Source organism: Nerophis lumbriciformis, linkage group LG35 (genome assembly GCF_033978685.3).
Source record: "Nerophis lumbriciformis linkage group LG35, RoL_Nlum_v2.1, whole genome shotgun sequence".
Classification (NCBI taxonomy): domain Eukaryota; kingdom Metazoa; phylum Chordata; class Actinopteri; order Syngnathiformes; family Syngnathidae; genus Nerophis; species Nerophis lumbriciformis.
The window spans coordinates 4,430,820-4,445,785 of NC_084582.2; the positions used below are offsets into that span (position 1 = coordinate 4,430,820).

At 40.8% G+C, this 14,966-nt stretch overlaps 1 protein-coding gene across 3 annotated transcripts in view; it reads right to left on the bottom strand.

Annotated features, from left to right (window-relative positions):
* Positions 1-14,966, bottom strand: part of nlgn3a (neuroligin 3a) — a 775,439-nt gene that overhangs the window by 279,369 nt on the left and 481,104 nt on the right. For all 3 annotated transcript variants that reach the window (XM_061927654.2, XM_061927653.2, XM_061927652.2), the window contains one exon: positions 1,342-1,527. In XM_061927654.2, the coding sequence (XP_061783638.1) occupies positions 1,342-1,527 (186 nt within the window). The remainder of the gene's footprint in view (positions 1-1,341; positions 1,528-14,966) is intronic.

Consider the following 14,966-nt stretch of genomic DNA (forward strand, 5'->3'; position numbering starts at 1 on the left):
GTCATCCCTCAACAAGCGCAGCGAAATTGTAACAGCATGCCGCCACAGACGGAAACACCTCCTAGGTAACACATGAGCCAATCACCACGCCCCTACGCCAGCCTGTACCCACCCACTCTGTGCCCTATATAAACCATGGTATGTGAATGCTCCCATTAAAATCTCCTGATGATTGAGGGTACCCCCCCCTCATGAAACAGGCCTGTAGAGATGAAATAGTCTTGTGATTTTTTTCCCACACATACATATATATATATATATATATATATATATATGTATGTGTATGCAATACTTGATTCTAGCTGTCAATATACTCCTCCCCTCTTAACCATACCCCCAACCACGCCCTGCCCCACCCCCGACCACGCCCCCACCTCCCGAAATCGGAGGTCTCAAGGTTGGCAAGTATGATTTAAGGTAGAGGCAGTACTGTACGGAGTTGTGTCATCTGCATACATAACCATATTGGTGTTTGTCTACTTTCATGTGATAAACAGTAAAAGCGTCTTTTGTTCCCAACCATACCGTATCCCAACTACCTTCTTAGCGGCCGGTTTACAAGCAAAGGATGTAAAATGCTAGGATTTCTCATTTGGAATATTAACCAGCACATAAACATAGCTTTATGACAGAATGGATGCAAGAAAAAAAGAAAAAAAAACCTACTTCAATTGGATGAGTAAGTGTGCGGATGGATGGAATAATTCAAGGTTAAGAACGATGCAGCTTCTGCATGGCTCCGCAGGGTGCAGCAGGAAGTTGACATTCTCGGATGGATCCCACAGTGCTGCCTCGTTCCAATAAGCCGAAACCAGAAATTACCTATAAGCATGGGGCCCCTCCTTAATTCAATGATGTATTAGGCAACTATGGCCATGAGGGATGTTTATTGCAAGTCTGGGTTAAGCACGCATGCTGCATTTAGTACTAAGGACATGCAGTATATCACCATGAGGAAGCATTAAGGTAGCCTGGGGATAAACAACATTTACTATAAAGGGAAAGCATACCACGCTGAAATGCTCTTCCAAAGTGCATCATGTTTTAATCTTGTCCCACAAAAAAAAAACATTGTACCCCTCGGCTTCCGAAAGGCGGGGGGATACAAGCAGAGCAGCAACGCATCACAGGACCCCCTGTGGTACTGAACAACACAATAATTGAAATGCAAACACCTGCTCCGTGCAACAGTCGTCATGCTGTACTGTACTTTACTCAAAGAATCCCTCACTGCCTTTGCCAGATTTTAAATATCAAGCAGCCTACATGCCAGCAGGCAGGGGAGGTGCTCAACAGCTGCATCAGCACCCCTCCCACCCCAGTTTTTTGACAGCGCCGTACCTTCAGAGTGGTGGGAAAGAGTCAGCAGGCTGACGCAGGACGCTCCGATGCCAGAACCGAACACAGTGATGCGATTAGAGTCTCCTCCGAAGAAGCCGATGTTCTCGCTGATCCACCTCAAAGCCTGGATCTGATCCAGTAGGCCGTAGTTCCCTTTGGCAGCCTGGTCCCCGGTACTGAGGAAGCCTGAAACACATGCAGATTAAGAGATTTGAAATGTACACTACACATCGTAGAGACAATGGGCCCCATTCAGCAATAACGTCCTAACTTTTCCTCTTATCTTTCTTCCTAAGTCAGGGGTCGGCAACCTTAACCAGTCAAAGAGCCATTTTGACCAGTTTCACAAATTATAGATAACAATGGGAGCCACAAAAAATTTTTGAAATTTAAAATGAAATAACACTGCATACAAAGTTTTTTTTTTGCTTTGTGCTATGTAAAAACCAGGGGTCTCAGACACGCTGCCCACACCTTAATATGGAATTTGAATGCTGGTGGGGCACGCGGGTTTTATATGAATGGCGCTATTCAGCGTCATGCGTGCCGTAATAGTACAGCATATAGCACCCACTACAACCAGCATGCCTGATAAGCCACGCGTTGTATAGGGCTTCCGCTTGCTCACGTAAGTGACAGCAAGGCATACTTGGTCAACAACCACACAGGTTACACTGACGGTGGCGTTATAAAAAAACTTTAACACTCTTACTAATAATGCGCCACACTGTGAACCCACACCAAACAAGAATAACAAACACATTTCGGTAGAACATCTGCACCGTAACACAACATAAACACAACAGGACAAATACCCAGAATCCCATGCAGCCCTAACTCTTCCGGGATACATTATACACCCCGGCTACCAAACCCCGCCCACCTCAACCGACGCACAAAGGGGGAGGGGGGGGGTTGATGTGTGAGGGAGCAGGGTTGGGGTGGGGGCGGGGTTTGGTGGTAGCAGGGGTGTATAATGTAGCCCAGAAGAGTCAGGGCTGCATGGGATTCTGGGTATTGGTTCTGTTGTGTTTATGTTGTGTTAAGGTGCAGATGTTCTCCCGAAATGTGTTTGTCATTCTTGTTTGGTTTTGGTTCAAAGTGTGGCACATTATTAGTAAGAGTGTTAAAGTTGTTTTATATGGTCACCGTCAGTGTAACCTGTGTGGCTGTTGACCAAGTATGCCTTGCTGTCACGTACGTGTGCAAACAGAAGATGCATACTGTATAACAAGTGGTTGGGCTGGCACGCTGTTAATACAGATTGTAGAGGGCGCCAAATGCTGTGCCATAATGGCACGCCCTTATTATAACTGTAAGGGTGAAAATCGGTGAATATTAATCCCGGGAGTTTTCTGCGAGAGGCACTGAAATCCGAGAAGTCTCCCGGGAAAATCGGAGGGTTCGGCAAGTAAGCTGCTGAGCCGCATCAGAGTGATCAAAGAGCCGCATGCGGCTCCGGAGCCGCGGGTTGCCGACCCCTGTCCTAAGTGATTTCCTAAGAGGAGTCCATTCAAATTCATGACATATTCTTAAACGCCCAAATTGTTCCCACCTGCTGTTCTTAAGTTGCTGAATGCCAAATGGTTAGCGTGTGCGTGTCTATAATAATTTGCATATAAACACACCCTTATTTCGGCAATATTTCATTTTTTCATTTATTTATTTTTATAATTTTTATAATTTTTATTTATTTTTTTATTTATTTCAGGCAATGACATAAAAAAGTACAAAGTTGACAACACATAATAATATAAATTAATATAGTGCAAAAGGTAATGTATAGTATGTAATGCATGATTGTCCAGTTTTGCCTGAAAGGGAGTGGGAAGAAGATACTTTATTTAATTCCACCCCCAGTTCTCCATACAGTGATTATTCACATGAGTTTCACTGTTACTTTGTTCAAGGATTACAATACAGATGTTGTGTCATAGTGGCATCACCACAGGTAACAATAATTATTACACTGTAACAATAATTTGTATCAACAATGTAGGAAGAATGAATATACCAACAATGGTAATAGACAAGATAGCAATAATGGTAAGGAAACATTGAGCACGTGAACACTTTGAGACAGAGTACAGCAGCAGGTCAAATTAAAGACCCTCATCTCTATATTTGAACCAGACCCCATGTTTGTATAATAGTTTACATCGATTAACTGATGGTGGAAACTTTACACTAGACTTCAGGCAACGTGGATCCTGTGCCTCTCCTGTCTTCCTCCAGACTCTGGGACCTCGATTTCCAAAGGAAATGCAAACCAAACCAACCCAAACCATCAGTGATGGTTTGGGGTGCCATGTCATCTGCTGGTGTCGGTCCACTCTGTTTCCTGAGATCCAGGGTCAACGCAGCCGTCTACCAGCAAGTTTTAGAGCACTTCATGCTTCCTGCTGCTGACCTGCTCTATGGAGATGGAGATTTCAAGTTCCAACAGGACTTGGCGCCTGCACACAGCGCAAAATCTACCCGTGCCTGGTTTACGGACCATGGTATTTCTGTTCTAAATTGGCCCGCCAACTCCCCTGACCTTAGCCCCATAGAAAATCTGTGGGGTATTGTGAAAAGGAAGATGCAGAATGCCAGACCCAAAAACGCAGAAGAGTTGAAGGCCACTATCAGAGCAACCTGGGCTCTCATAACACCTGAGCAGTGCCAGAAACTCATCGACTCCATGCCACGCCGCATTAACGCAGTAATTGAGGCAAAAGGAGCTCCAACCAAGTATTGAGTATTGTACATGCTCATATTTTTCATTTTCATACTTTTCAGTTGGCCAACATTTCTAAAAATCCCTTTTTTGTATTAGCCTTAAGTAATATTCTAATTTTGTGACACACGGAATTTTGGATTTTCATTTGTTGCCACTTCAAATCATCAAAATTAAATGAAATAAACATTTGAATGCATCAGTCTGTGTGCAATGAATAAATATAATGTACACGTTACACCTTTTGAATGCAATTACTGAAATAAATCAAGTTTTTCAAAATATTCTAATTTACTGGCTTTTACCTGTATAAGAAATACTTGACGAAATACTAAGTCAAGTATTTCATATATATATATATATATATATATATATATATATATATATATATATATATATATATATATATATATATACATATATATATATACATATATATATATATATATATATATATATATATATATATATATATATATATATATATATATATATATATATATATATATATATACTTGACTTTCAGTGAATTCTAGCTATAAATATATATTTATTTTATCATATATATATATATGTAAGAAATACTTGACAAAATACTAAGTCAAGTATTTCATATATATATATACATATATAAATATATATATATATACAGTATATATATAAGAAATACTTGACTTTCAGTGAATTCTAGCTATAAGTGTATATTTATTTTAATATATATATTTATATATACATATATATATATATATATAAGAGAAATATTTGAATTTCAGTGTTCATTTATTTACACATATACATACACATAACACTCATCTACTCATTGTTGAGTTAAGGGTTGAATTGTCCATCCTTGTTCTATTCTCTGTCACTATTTTTCTAACCATGCTGAACACCCTCTCTGATGATGCATTGCTGTGTGGCACGCACAAAAGTGCTTTCATCAAATGCACTAGATGGCAGTATTGTCCTGTTTAAGAGTGTCACAGCATTGCTGTTTACGGCAGACAAACTGCTTTACGGTAGACAAAAACGTGACTGCTGTTGTTGTGTGTTGTTGCCGCGCTTTGAGGACGTTAATGAAACTGCCGAACAATAAACCCACATAAGAAACCAAGAACTCGCCCTCCATCATCCTACAGTTATAACGTGATTGGGCAGGTACGCTGTTTATATTGTGGGTTAGCGCCTCAGGTCCGCATGGACGTGAGTCCGCCTGAATTTCGGGAGATTTTCGGGAGAACATTTGGAGGTTTTCGAGAGAGGCGCTGAATTTCGGGAGTCTCCCGGAAAATCCGGGAGGGTTGGCAAGTATGCTTTAGTATAATTTATCTTGTATTTCTATATTGCCTCATTAGAGTCATGTGTGAGCTGGAACTTATCCCAGCTGACAACCTGGACTGGTCCGCAGCCAATCACAGTACACATATGGACAAACACGCATTCACACTTACATTCACACCCATGGAGACTTTAGCATCTCCATTTAACGTGGTAAAAGTCTGAGTACAAAGAGCGAACCCACGCAAGCACAGGGAGAACATGCAAACTCTGCACAGAACTGTTAACTGTTTCACTGAATTTGTCAAGCTATGTATTTATTATTGTTTATATATGTGGTTTTGTGTTTGCAGCAGGTGTTCTGTGAACATAATAATAGAGGTGTGGGTCACTTGAAAACCCAAAATAAAAAAATAAAAAATGATATACACACTAGTTTGGAATAATCAAAATTTGTATATGGAGAAAAACACAGGAGGCTTTCAGTCAAATGGGACACGCATGTTTAATGTGCTATAAGTTTCACAGTTCCACACTGGACTATGATTAAGTGGAATAAACCCTTAAGCATGGAATTGTCCTAAATAAGTAAAAATAAGACTCCAGTCGGACAAATCCACCACCTTATCTGTGAAAACAGTGTGCCCAGACAAGAAGCGCCAATGATGCTTAAAATAACCAAAATACTGTACTATAAATATTTCTTTTTTTTTGGTTGAAGTTTATTTTCGAACATGTATACCAGGGGTCCCCAAACTTTTTGACTCGGGGGTCGCATTGGGTTAAAACAATTTGGTATATGTATATATATATATATATATATATATATATATATATATATATATATATATATATATATATATATATATATATATATATACCGTATTTTTCGGAGTATAAGTCGCAGTTTTTTTCACAGTTTGGCCGGGCTCCAGTGTGACTTATATATGTTTTTTTTCCTTCTTTATTATGCATTTTCGAAAATCACAAGACTATTTCATCTCTACAGGCCTGTTTCATGAGGGGGGGTACCCTCAATCGTCAGGAGATTTTAATGGGAGCATTCGCATACCATGGTTTATATAGGGCACAGAGTGGGTGGGTACAGGCTGGCCTAGGGGCGTGGTGATTGGCTCATGTGTTACCTAGGAGGTGTTTCCGTCTGTGGCGGCATGCTGTTACAATTTCGCTGCGCTTGTTGAGGGATGACAGGTCTGGACGGTAAATAATATACAGTTTCTCTTTCAAGCATAGGTTGCATCTTTTATTACCACTATTGTAAGGTGTGCTGGATGCAAGAATTTGCCATGTTATTGAATATTCAACATTATTGTCTTTGAGGTCCCAAATGTGTTTGCTGAGTTCTGTGGTATTTCGCAGGTTTTTGTTCCTGAAAGAAGCCTTGTGATTGTTCCATCTGGTTTTGAATTCTCCCTCGGTTAATCCTACATATGTGTCGGATGTGTTAATGTCCTTGCGTATTACCTTAGATTGGTAGACAACTGATGTTTGTAAGCACCCCCCGTTGAGAGGGCAATCAGGTTTCTTTCGACAATTACATCCTTTGTTGGTTTTGGAGTCGTTCTGTCTGAGGGCCGACGGCTCATTTGCAATTGTTTTGTTGTGGTTTGAGATGATTTGTCGTATATTGTTCATGCAACTGTAGCTCAATTTAATGTTGTTCTTGTTGAATACTTTTCTTAGGATGTTGTCTTTGGGAAAGTGTTTGTCAATCTATATATATATATATATATATATACTGTATATGTATATATATATATATATATATATATATATATATATATATATATATATATATAAATATATATTAGGGCTTCAACAACTCATCGATTAAATCGATTAAAATCGATTATAAAAATAGTTGGCGATTAATTTAGTCATTGATTCGTTGGATCTATGCTATGCGCATGTGCAGAGGCTTTTATTTTAGATTTTTTTTTTATACAAACCTTTATTTATAAACTGCAACATTTACAAACAGCTGAGAAACAAAAATCAAAATAAGTATGGTGCCAGTATGCTTTTTTTTCTTCTTCAATAAAATACTGGAAAGGATAGAAATGTAATTTGTCTCTTTTATCCGATTATTGATCGATTAATCGAAGTAATAATCGACATATTAATCGATTATCAAATTAGTTGTTAGTTGCAGCCCTAATATATATATATATATATATATATATATATATATATATATATATATATATATATACATATATATATATAATTTTATTTTATTATTTTTTTAACTTGGGACTTCCTGCGGGACGGATTTTGGATGCTGGCGGGCCGTAGTTTGGGGACCGCTGACGTATACAATTTCCGTATGATATCATTTTTCTTCACACCACGTCTGAAAAGGAGTAGGAAGAAGCAGAGCTTGATCAATCCTACCCCTTTTCTACCTCATAGCGATTCCAGTACTAGCACATGTTCACTTCCTGTTTTTCATTTACATCAATTTGTTCTGATTACAATAGTTGAAGTGAAGTGAATTATATTTATATAGCGCTTTTTCTCTAGTGACTCAAAGCGCTTTACATTGTGAAACCCAATATCTAAGTTACATTTAAACAGAGGTGGGTAGTAACGCGCTACATTTACTCCGTTACATCTACTTGAGTAACTTTTGGGATAAATTGTACTTCTAAGAGTATTTTTAATGCAACATACTTTTACTTTTACTTAAGTATATTTATAGAGAAGGAACGCTACTTTTACTCCGCTACTTTTATCTACATTCAGCTCGCTACTCGCTACTCATTTTTATCGATCTGTTAATGCACGCTTTGTTTGTTTTGGTCTGTCAGACAGACCTTCAAAGTGCCTGCCTTACTGGTGACGTTTCACTTCGTTCCACCAATCAGATGCAGTCACTGGTGACGTTGGACCAATCAAACAGAGCCAGGCGGTCACATGACCTGACTTAAACAAGTTGAAAAACTTATGGGGGTATTACCATTTAGTGGTCAATTGTACGGAATGTGTACTGTTCTGTGCAATCTACTAATACAAGTTTCAATCAATCAATCAAAAGTGTGAAGGAAAAAAGATACTTGTTTATTCCAACCGTACATCCCGTCAAAAGCCTCAAGACTGACCGCACATGAGGACGTTCCTGTCTTCACAATAAAAGTGCCGCTCCATCGCGCCTGCGCTTTCAAAACAAGAGTCTCCGAAAGCCAGCGCAAACAAGCTAGCAAGTTACGGAGTTTGACGCCAATATATTTCTTGTAAAGTGTATAAAAACGAATATGGAAGCTGGACAAATAAGATGCCAAAAACTCACCACTATGTGGTATTAGACAGAAAGGAGGAACTTTTCTTCTCCTCCATTTGAAAACGTGGACGTTATCATCACTACTGTCTGATTACAATCAACGCAAGTCATCAGAATCAGGTAATACACCAACTTATATTCTAGTCTTCATGAAAGAAAGGAATCTATATGTTAAACATGCATGTATATTCATTAAAACACCTTTAACATGTAAACGACAACAGCAAAATAAATACATATAAATGATATACTGTATATATCAATGTATATGTATGTATATATATATATATATATATATATATATACATATATATATATATATATATATATATATATATACAGTATATATATATATATTTATATATATATATATATATATATGATATGAGTGTGTATGTTACTCATCAGTTACTCAGTACTTGAGTAGTTTTTTCACAACATACTTTTTACTTTTACTCAAGTAAATATTTGGGTGACTACTCCTTACTTTAACTTGAGTAATAAATCTCTAAAGTAACAGTACTCTTACTTGAGTACAATTTCTGGCTACTCTACCCACCTCTGCATTTAAACCAGTGTGGGTGGCACTTGGGAGCAGGTGGGTGAAGTGACTCGCCCAAGTACACAACGGCAGTGACTAGGATGGCGGAAGCGGGGATCGAACCTGGAACCCTAAAGTTGCTGGCACGGCCACTCCACCAACCGAGCAATACCGCCCCATAGTTAGTCATTTACTTAATTAGTTAAGTCAGTTATGATTCACATCATGAGATGAACAATATTTCACATTATTATCATGAATTTGCCTATTACTACATTACATATTTACGGCTTGTGTATAATATCTTGTTGGAGGTTTTTGGATGGTTTTTAAAAGCGCTATATAACACTTTTTACTATGTCGTAATGCACAGAAAAGAGAAAGATACATGTGTTTTTGTCTCACATAGGGATTGTGGATGATAAGCAACATTCCAAAAAAGTTCAATTCCCCTTTAATCATGCACCTTCAACTTGAAAGGTTATCTGCTCAGCATTGTGCCGGGTGACAGCAGCGGTGAAATCATGACTTATGAGATGACAAGGTTGTTGGTAAAATAGGAGCGTGTGTGACCACATGTCATCTGACACCTGATGTGAAATCAATGGCATGTCTCCGCGGGTGAACACCCATCATCTGATATATTGATCAGTCCAGATGAAAATCTTATGGATCTTGGAGAACAAGCAGAGAGCAACAAGAGCAATATTTTATCTTCATTTTTAACATTTTGACTTTCATTCCGATAGCATCCATGCATACATTGTGTATAGTGAAGTAAAGTTCCCCATAAGAATCAACATAAACTTGAAAAAACAGTTCTAGTTTTGAAAAAAGTCCCTATTTTAGTAAACAACTGAACACTTTGAAAACACCATAATGTGTGTATACACACATATACATATATATATATATATATATATATATATATATATATATATATATATATATATATGTATGTGTGGGAAAAAATCACAAGACTATTTCATCTCTACAGGCCTGTTTCATGAGGGGGGGTACCCTCAATCGTCAGGAGATTTTAATGGGAGCATTCGCATACCATGGTTTATATAGGGCACAGAGTGGGTGGGTACAGGCTGGCCTAGGGGCGTGGTGATTGGCTCATGTGTTACCTAGGAGGTGTTTCCGTCTATGGCGGCATGCTGTTACAATTTCGCTGCGCTTGTTGAGGGATGACAGGTCTGGACGGTAAATAATAAACAGTTTCTCTTTCAAGCATAGGTTGCATCTTTTATTACCACTATTGTAAGGTGTGCTGGATGCAAGAATTTGCCATGTTATTGAATATTCAACATTATTGTCTTTGAGGTCCCAAATGTGTTTGCTGAGTTCTGTGGTATTTCGCAGGTTTTTGTTCCTGAAAGAAGCCTTGTGATTGTTCCATCTGGTTTTGAATTCTCCCTCGGTTAATCCTACATATGTGTCGGATGTGTTAATGTCCTTGCGTATTACCTTAGATTGGTAGACAACTGATGTTTGTAAGCACCCCCCGTTGAGAGGGCAATCAGGTTTCTTTCGACAATTACATCCTTTGTTGGTTTTGGAGTCGTTCTGTCTGAGGGCCGACGGCTCATTTGCAATTGTTTTGTTGTGGTTTGAGATGATTTGTCGTATATTGTTCATGCAGCTGTAGCTCAATTTAATGTTGTTCTTGTTGAATACTTTTCTTAGGATGTTGTCTTTGGGAAAGTGTTTGTCAATCAGATTGAGGAATTTGTGTCCAATGTTCGTTGAGACGTTTTTGCTGTATGGGGGGTTGTACCAGATGATGTCGTTCCGTTTTCTGTTCTTTTTTGGCTGGTTTCCTGGCGTGGGTTCATAGGTGAGGGTGAAATTGTATCCGCTATATATATATATATATATATATGCAGCACAGGCCAAAAGTTTGGACACACCTTCTCATTCAATGCGTTTTCTTTATTTTCATGACTATTTACATTGTAGATTGTCACTGAAGGCATCAAAACTATGAATGAACACATGTGGAGTTATGTACTTAACAAAAAAAGGGGAACATTATCACAATTTCATAATGGTTAAAACCATTAAAAATCAATTCCCAGTGACTTATTATATTTTTCGAAGTGTTTTTCAAAATTTTACCCATCACGCAATATCCCTAAAAAAAGCTTCAAAGTGCCTGATTTTAACCATCGTTATATACACCCGTCCATTTTCCTGTGACGTCACATAGTGAAGCCGACACAAACAAACATGGCGGAAAGAACAGCAAGCTATAGCGACATTAGCTCGGATTCAGACTCGGATTTCAGCGGTTTAAGCGATTCAACAGATTACGCATGCATTGAAACGGATGGTTGTAGTGTGGAGGCAGGTAGGGAAAACGAAATTGAAGAATAAACTGAAGCTATTGAGCCATATCGGTTTGAACCGTATGCAAGCGAAACCGACGAAAACAGCACGACAGCCAGCGACACGGGAGAAAGCGAGGACGAATTTGGCGATCGCCTTCAAACCAACGATTGGTATGTTTGTTTGGCATTAAAGGAAACTAACAACTATGAACTAGGTTTACAGCATATGAAATACATTTGGCAACAACATGCACTTTGAGAGTGCAGACAGCCCAATTTTCATCAATTAATATATTCTTTAGACATACCCTCATCCGCGCTCTTTTCCTGAAAGCTGATCCGTCCAGTTTTGGAGTTGATGTCAGCAGGCCAGGGAAGCTAGGGTCGATATTCTTCTCTTGATCATCTTCGGTGGGATAAGGGACGGCGTGAGCCAATATATCCAGGTGGTTTAGCTCGCTCGTCTGCGGGAACAAACTGCCGCCATTGCTTGCCGTGCTACCGAGGTCCTTTGTCCCTGAATAGCTCACACACTCCGGCAGATTCAATGGGGGTCTGGCGGCAGATTTCTTTGACTTTATCGTTGGAAATGCATCTGCTTTGAGTGTCGCAGGATATCCACACATTCTTGCCATCTCTGTCGTAGCATAGCTTTCGTCGGTAAAGTGTGCGGAACAAACGTCCGATTTCTTGCCACCTTCGCATCTTTGGGCCACTGGTGCAACTTGAATCCGTCCCTGTTCGTGTTGTTACACCCTCCGACAACACACCGACGAGGCATGATGTCTCCAAGGTACGGAAAACAGTCGAAAAAACGGAAAATAACAGAGCTGATTTGACTCGGTGTTTGAGAAAATGGTTGTGACGTCATTGCTCTGAGAGCGAATAATAGAAAGGCGTTTAATTCGCCAAAATTCACCCATTTAGAGTTCGGAAATCGGCTAAAAAAATATATGGTCTTTTTTCTGCAACATCAAGGTATATATTGACGCTTACATAGGTCTGGTGATAATGTTCCCCTTTAAAGTATTTCTGATTCTGATTTCTGATTCTGATGTCAACGTTCCCAAACCCAAAAAGGATGCACATAGAGGCTTCCGTGACTCAAGCGCCACTCTATTCTCCCTTATGGCATCTGATCTGTGACGTCTGAATTGGACCGAGACTCTCTGCTGTGCACATCACACCCCATATTAACACACCGCCCTCTCCCAGCGGCTTGGGACCCGCTGAATGATGGGTAATCGAGAGTCGGGGGAGAAGATCAGAGGCAAGCTCTCCATAAAGTCCCAATAGTGGACTCAATGTCCATCAAACCATAGAACATGCATGAGAGGTGACAGCTCGGAGACGTGTGGACACATTGAAGCAGCCCCCTACCCGTCCTCCAAGGAGTGCTAAACACTTCACAGTGAATGTGGTGGTGGCTTGCATATACCCTTCAGCGGGTCTCAGCTTTGTTTCTATTTCATGGTCTATGCCTCCATGTAATGATGAGGACTGCTACTCTTAAAGCCTTACGGGATACAACGGAATCACTTTGAAGCATTGCAAACCATAAAGACCATAAAAACAATTCTGGGTTTCTTGACCGAAGTCAAGCACAGTGATGATCACATTGCTCAGTGGCCTTGTAGGTTAGAGTGTCCGCCCTGAGACTGGTAGGTCGTGAGTTCAAACCCCGGCCGAGTCATACCAAAGACTATAAAAATGGGACCCATTACCTCCTTGCTTGGCACTCAGCATCAAGGGTTGGAATTGGGGGTTAAATCACCAAAAATGATTCCCACTGCTCCCCTCACCTCCCAAGGACTGATCAAGGGTGATGGGTCAAATGCAGAGAATAATTTCGCCACACCTAATGTGTATGTAGCAATCATTGGTACTTTAACTTTAACTTTACAAACGCAGATTAGAAAGTCTCATCTCAGGGGCGGTATAGCTCGGTTGGTAGAGCGGCCGTGCCAGCAACTTGAGGGTCCCAGGTTCGATTCCCGCTTCTGCCGACCTAGTCATTGCCATTGTGTCCTTGGGCAAGACACTTAACCCACCTTCTCCCAGTGCCACCCGCACTGGTTTAAATGTAACTTTGATATTGGGTTTCACTATGTAAAAGCGCTTTGAGTCACTAAAGAAAAGCGCTATATAAATATAATTCATCCATCCATCCATCCATCTTCTTCCGCTTATCCGAGGTCGGGTCGCGGGGGCAGCAGCCTAAGCAGGGAAGCCCAGACTTCCCTCTCCCCAGCCACTTCGTCCAGCTCCTCCCGGGGGATCCCGAGGCGTTCCCAGGCCAGCCGGGAGACATAGTCTTCCCAACGTGTCCTGGGTCTTCCTCGTGGCCTCCTACCGGTCGGACATGCCCTAAACACCTCCTTAGGGAGGCGCTCGGGTGGCATCCTGACCAGATGCCCGAACCACCTCATCTGGCTCCTCTCGATGTGGAGGAGCAGCGGCTTTACTTTGAGCTCCCCCCGGATGACAGAGCTTCTCACCCTATCTCTAAGGGAGAGCCCCGCCACCCGGCGGAGGAAACTCATTTCGGCCGCTTGTACCCGTGATCTTGTCCTTTCGGTCATAACCCAAAGCTCATGACCATAGGTGAGGATGGGAACGTAGATCGACCGGTAAATTGAGAGCTTTGCCTTCCGGCTCAGCTCCTTCTTCACCACAACGGATTGATACAGCGTCCGCATTACTGAAGACGCCGCACCGATCCGCCTGTCGATCTCACGATCCACTCTTCCCTCACTCGTGAACAAGACTCCAAGGTACTTGAACTCCTCCACTTGGGGCAAGATCTCCTCCCCAACCCGGAGATGGCACTCCACCCTTTTCCGGGCGAGAACCATGGACTCGGACTTGGAGGTGCTGATTCTCATCCCAATCGCTTCACACTCAGCTGCGAACCGATCCAGTGAGAGCTGAAGATCCTGGCCAGATGAAGCCATCAGGACCAAATCATCTGCAAAAAGCAGAGACCTAATCCTGCAGCCACCAAACCGGATCCCCTCAACGCCTTGACTGCGCCTAGAAATTCTGTCCATAAAAGTTATGAACAGAATCGGTGACAAAGGGCAGCCTTGGCGGAGTCCAACCCTCACCGGAAACGTGTCCGATAATATAATAAATATAATTCACTTCACTCATTAGCTATTTATGCATTGAGTGAATTCTCTTTTATCTCAATTCTTTGTGTGAATGCATCACTATAGAACAGTGACGTGCGGTGAGGTTGATGGCTGGTGAGGCACTGACTTCATCACAGTCAGATTTACAAACATATGAACCCTAAAGAGTATCTTATTCACCATTTGATTGGCAGCAGTTAACGGGTTATGTTTAAAAGCTCATACCAGCATTCTTCCCTGCTTGGCACTCAACATCAAGGGTTGGAATTGGGGGTTAAATCACCAAAAATTATTGCCCACTGCTCCCCTCACCTCC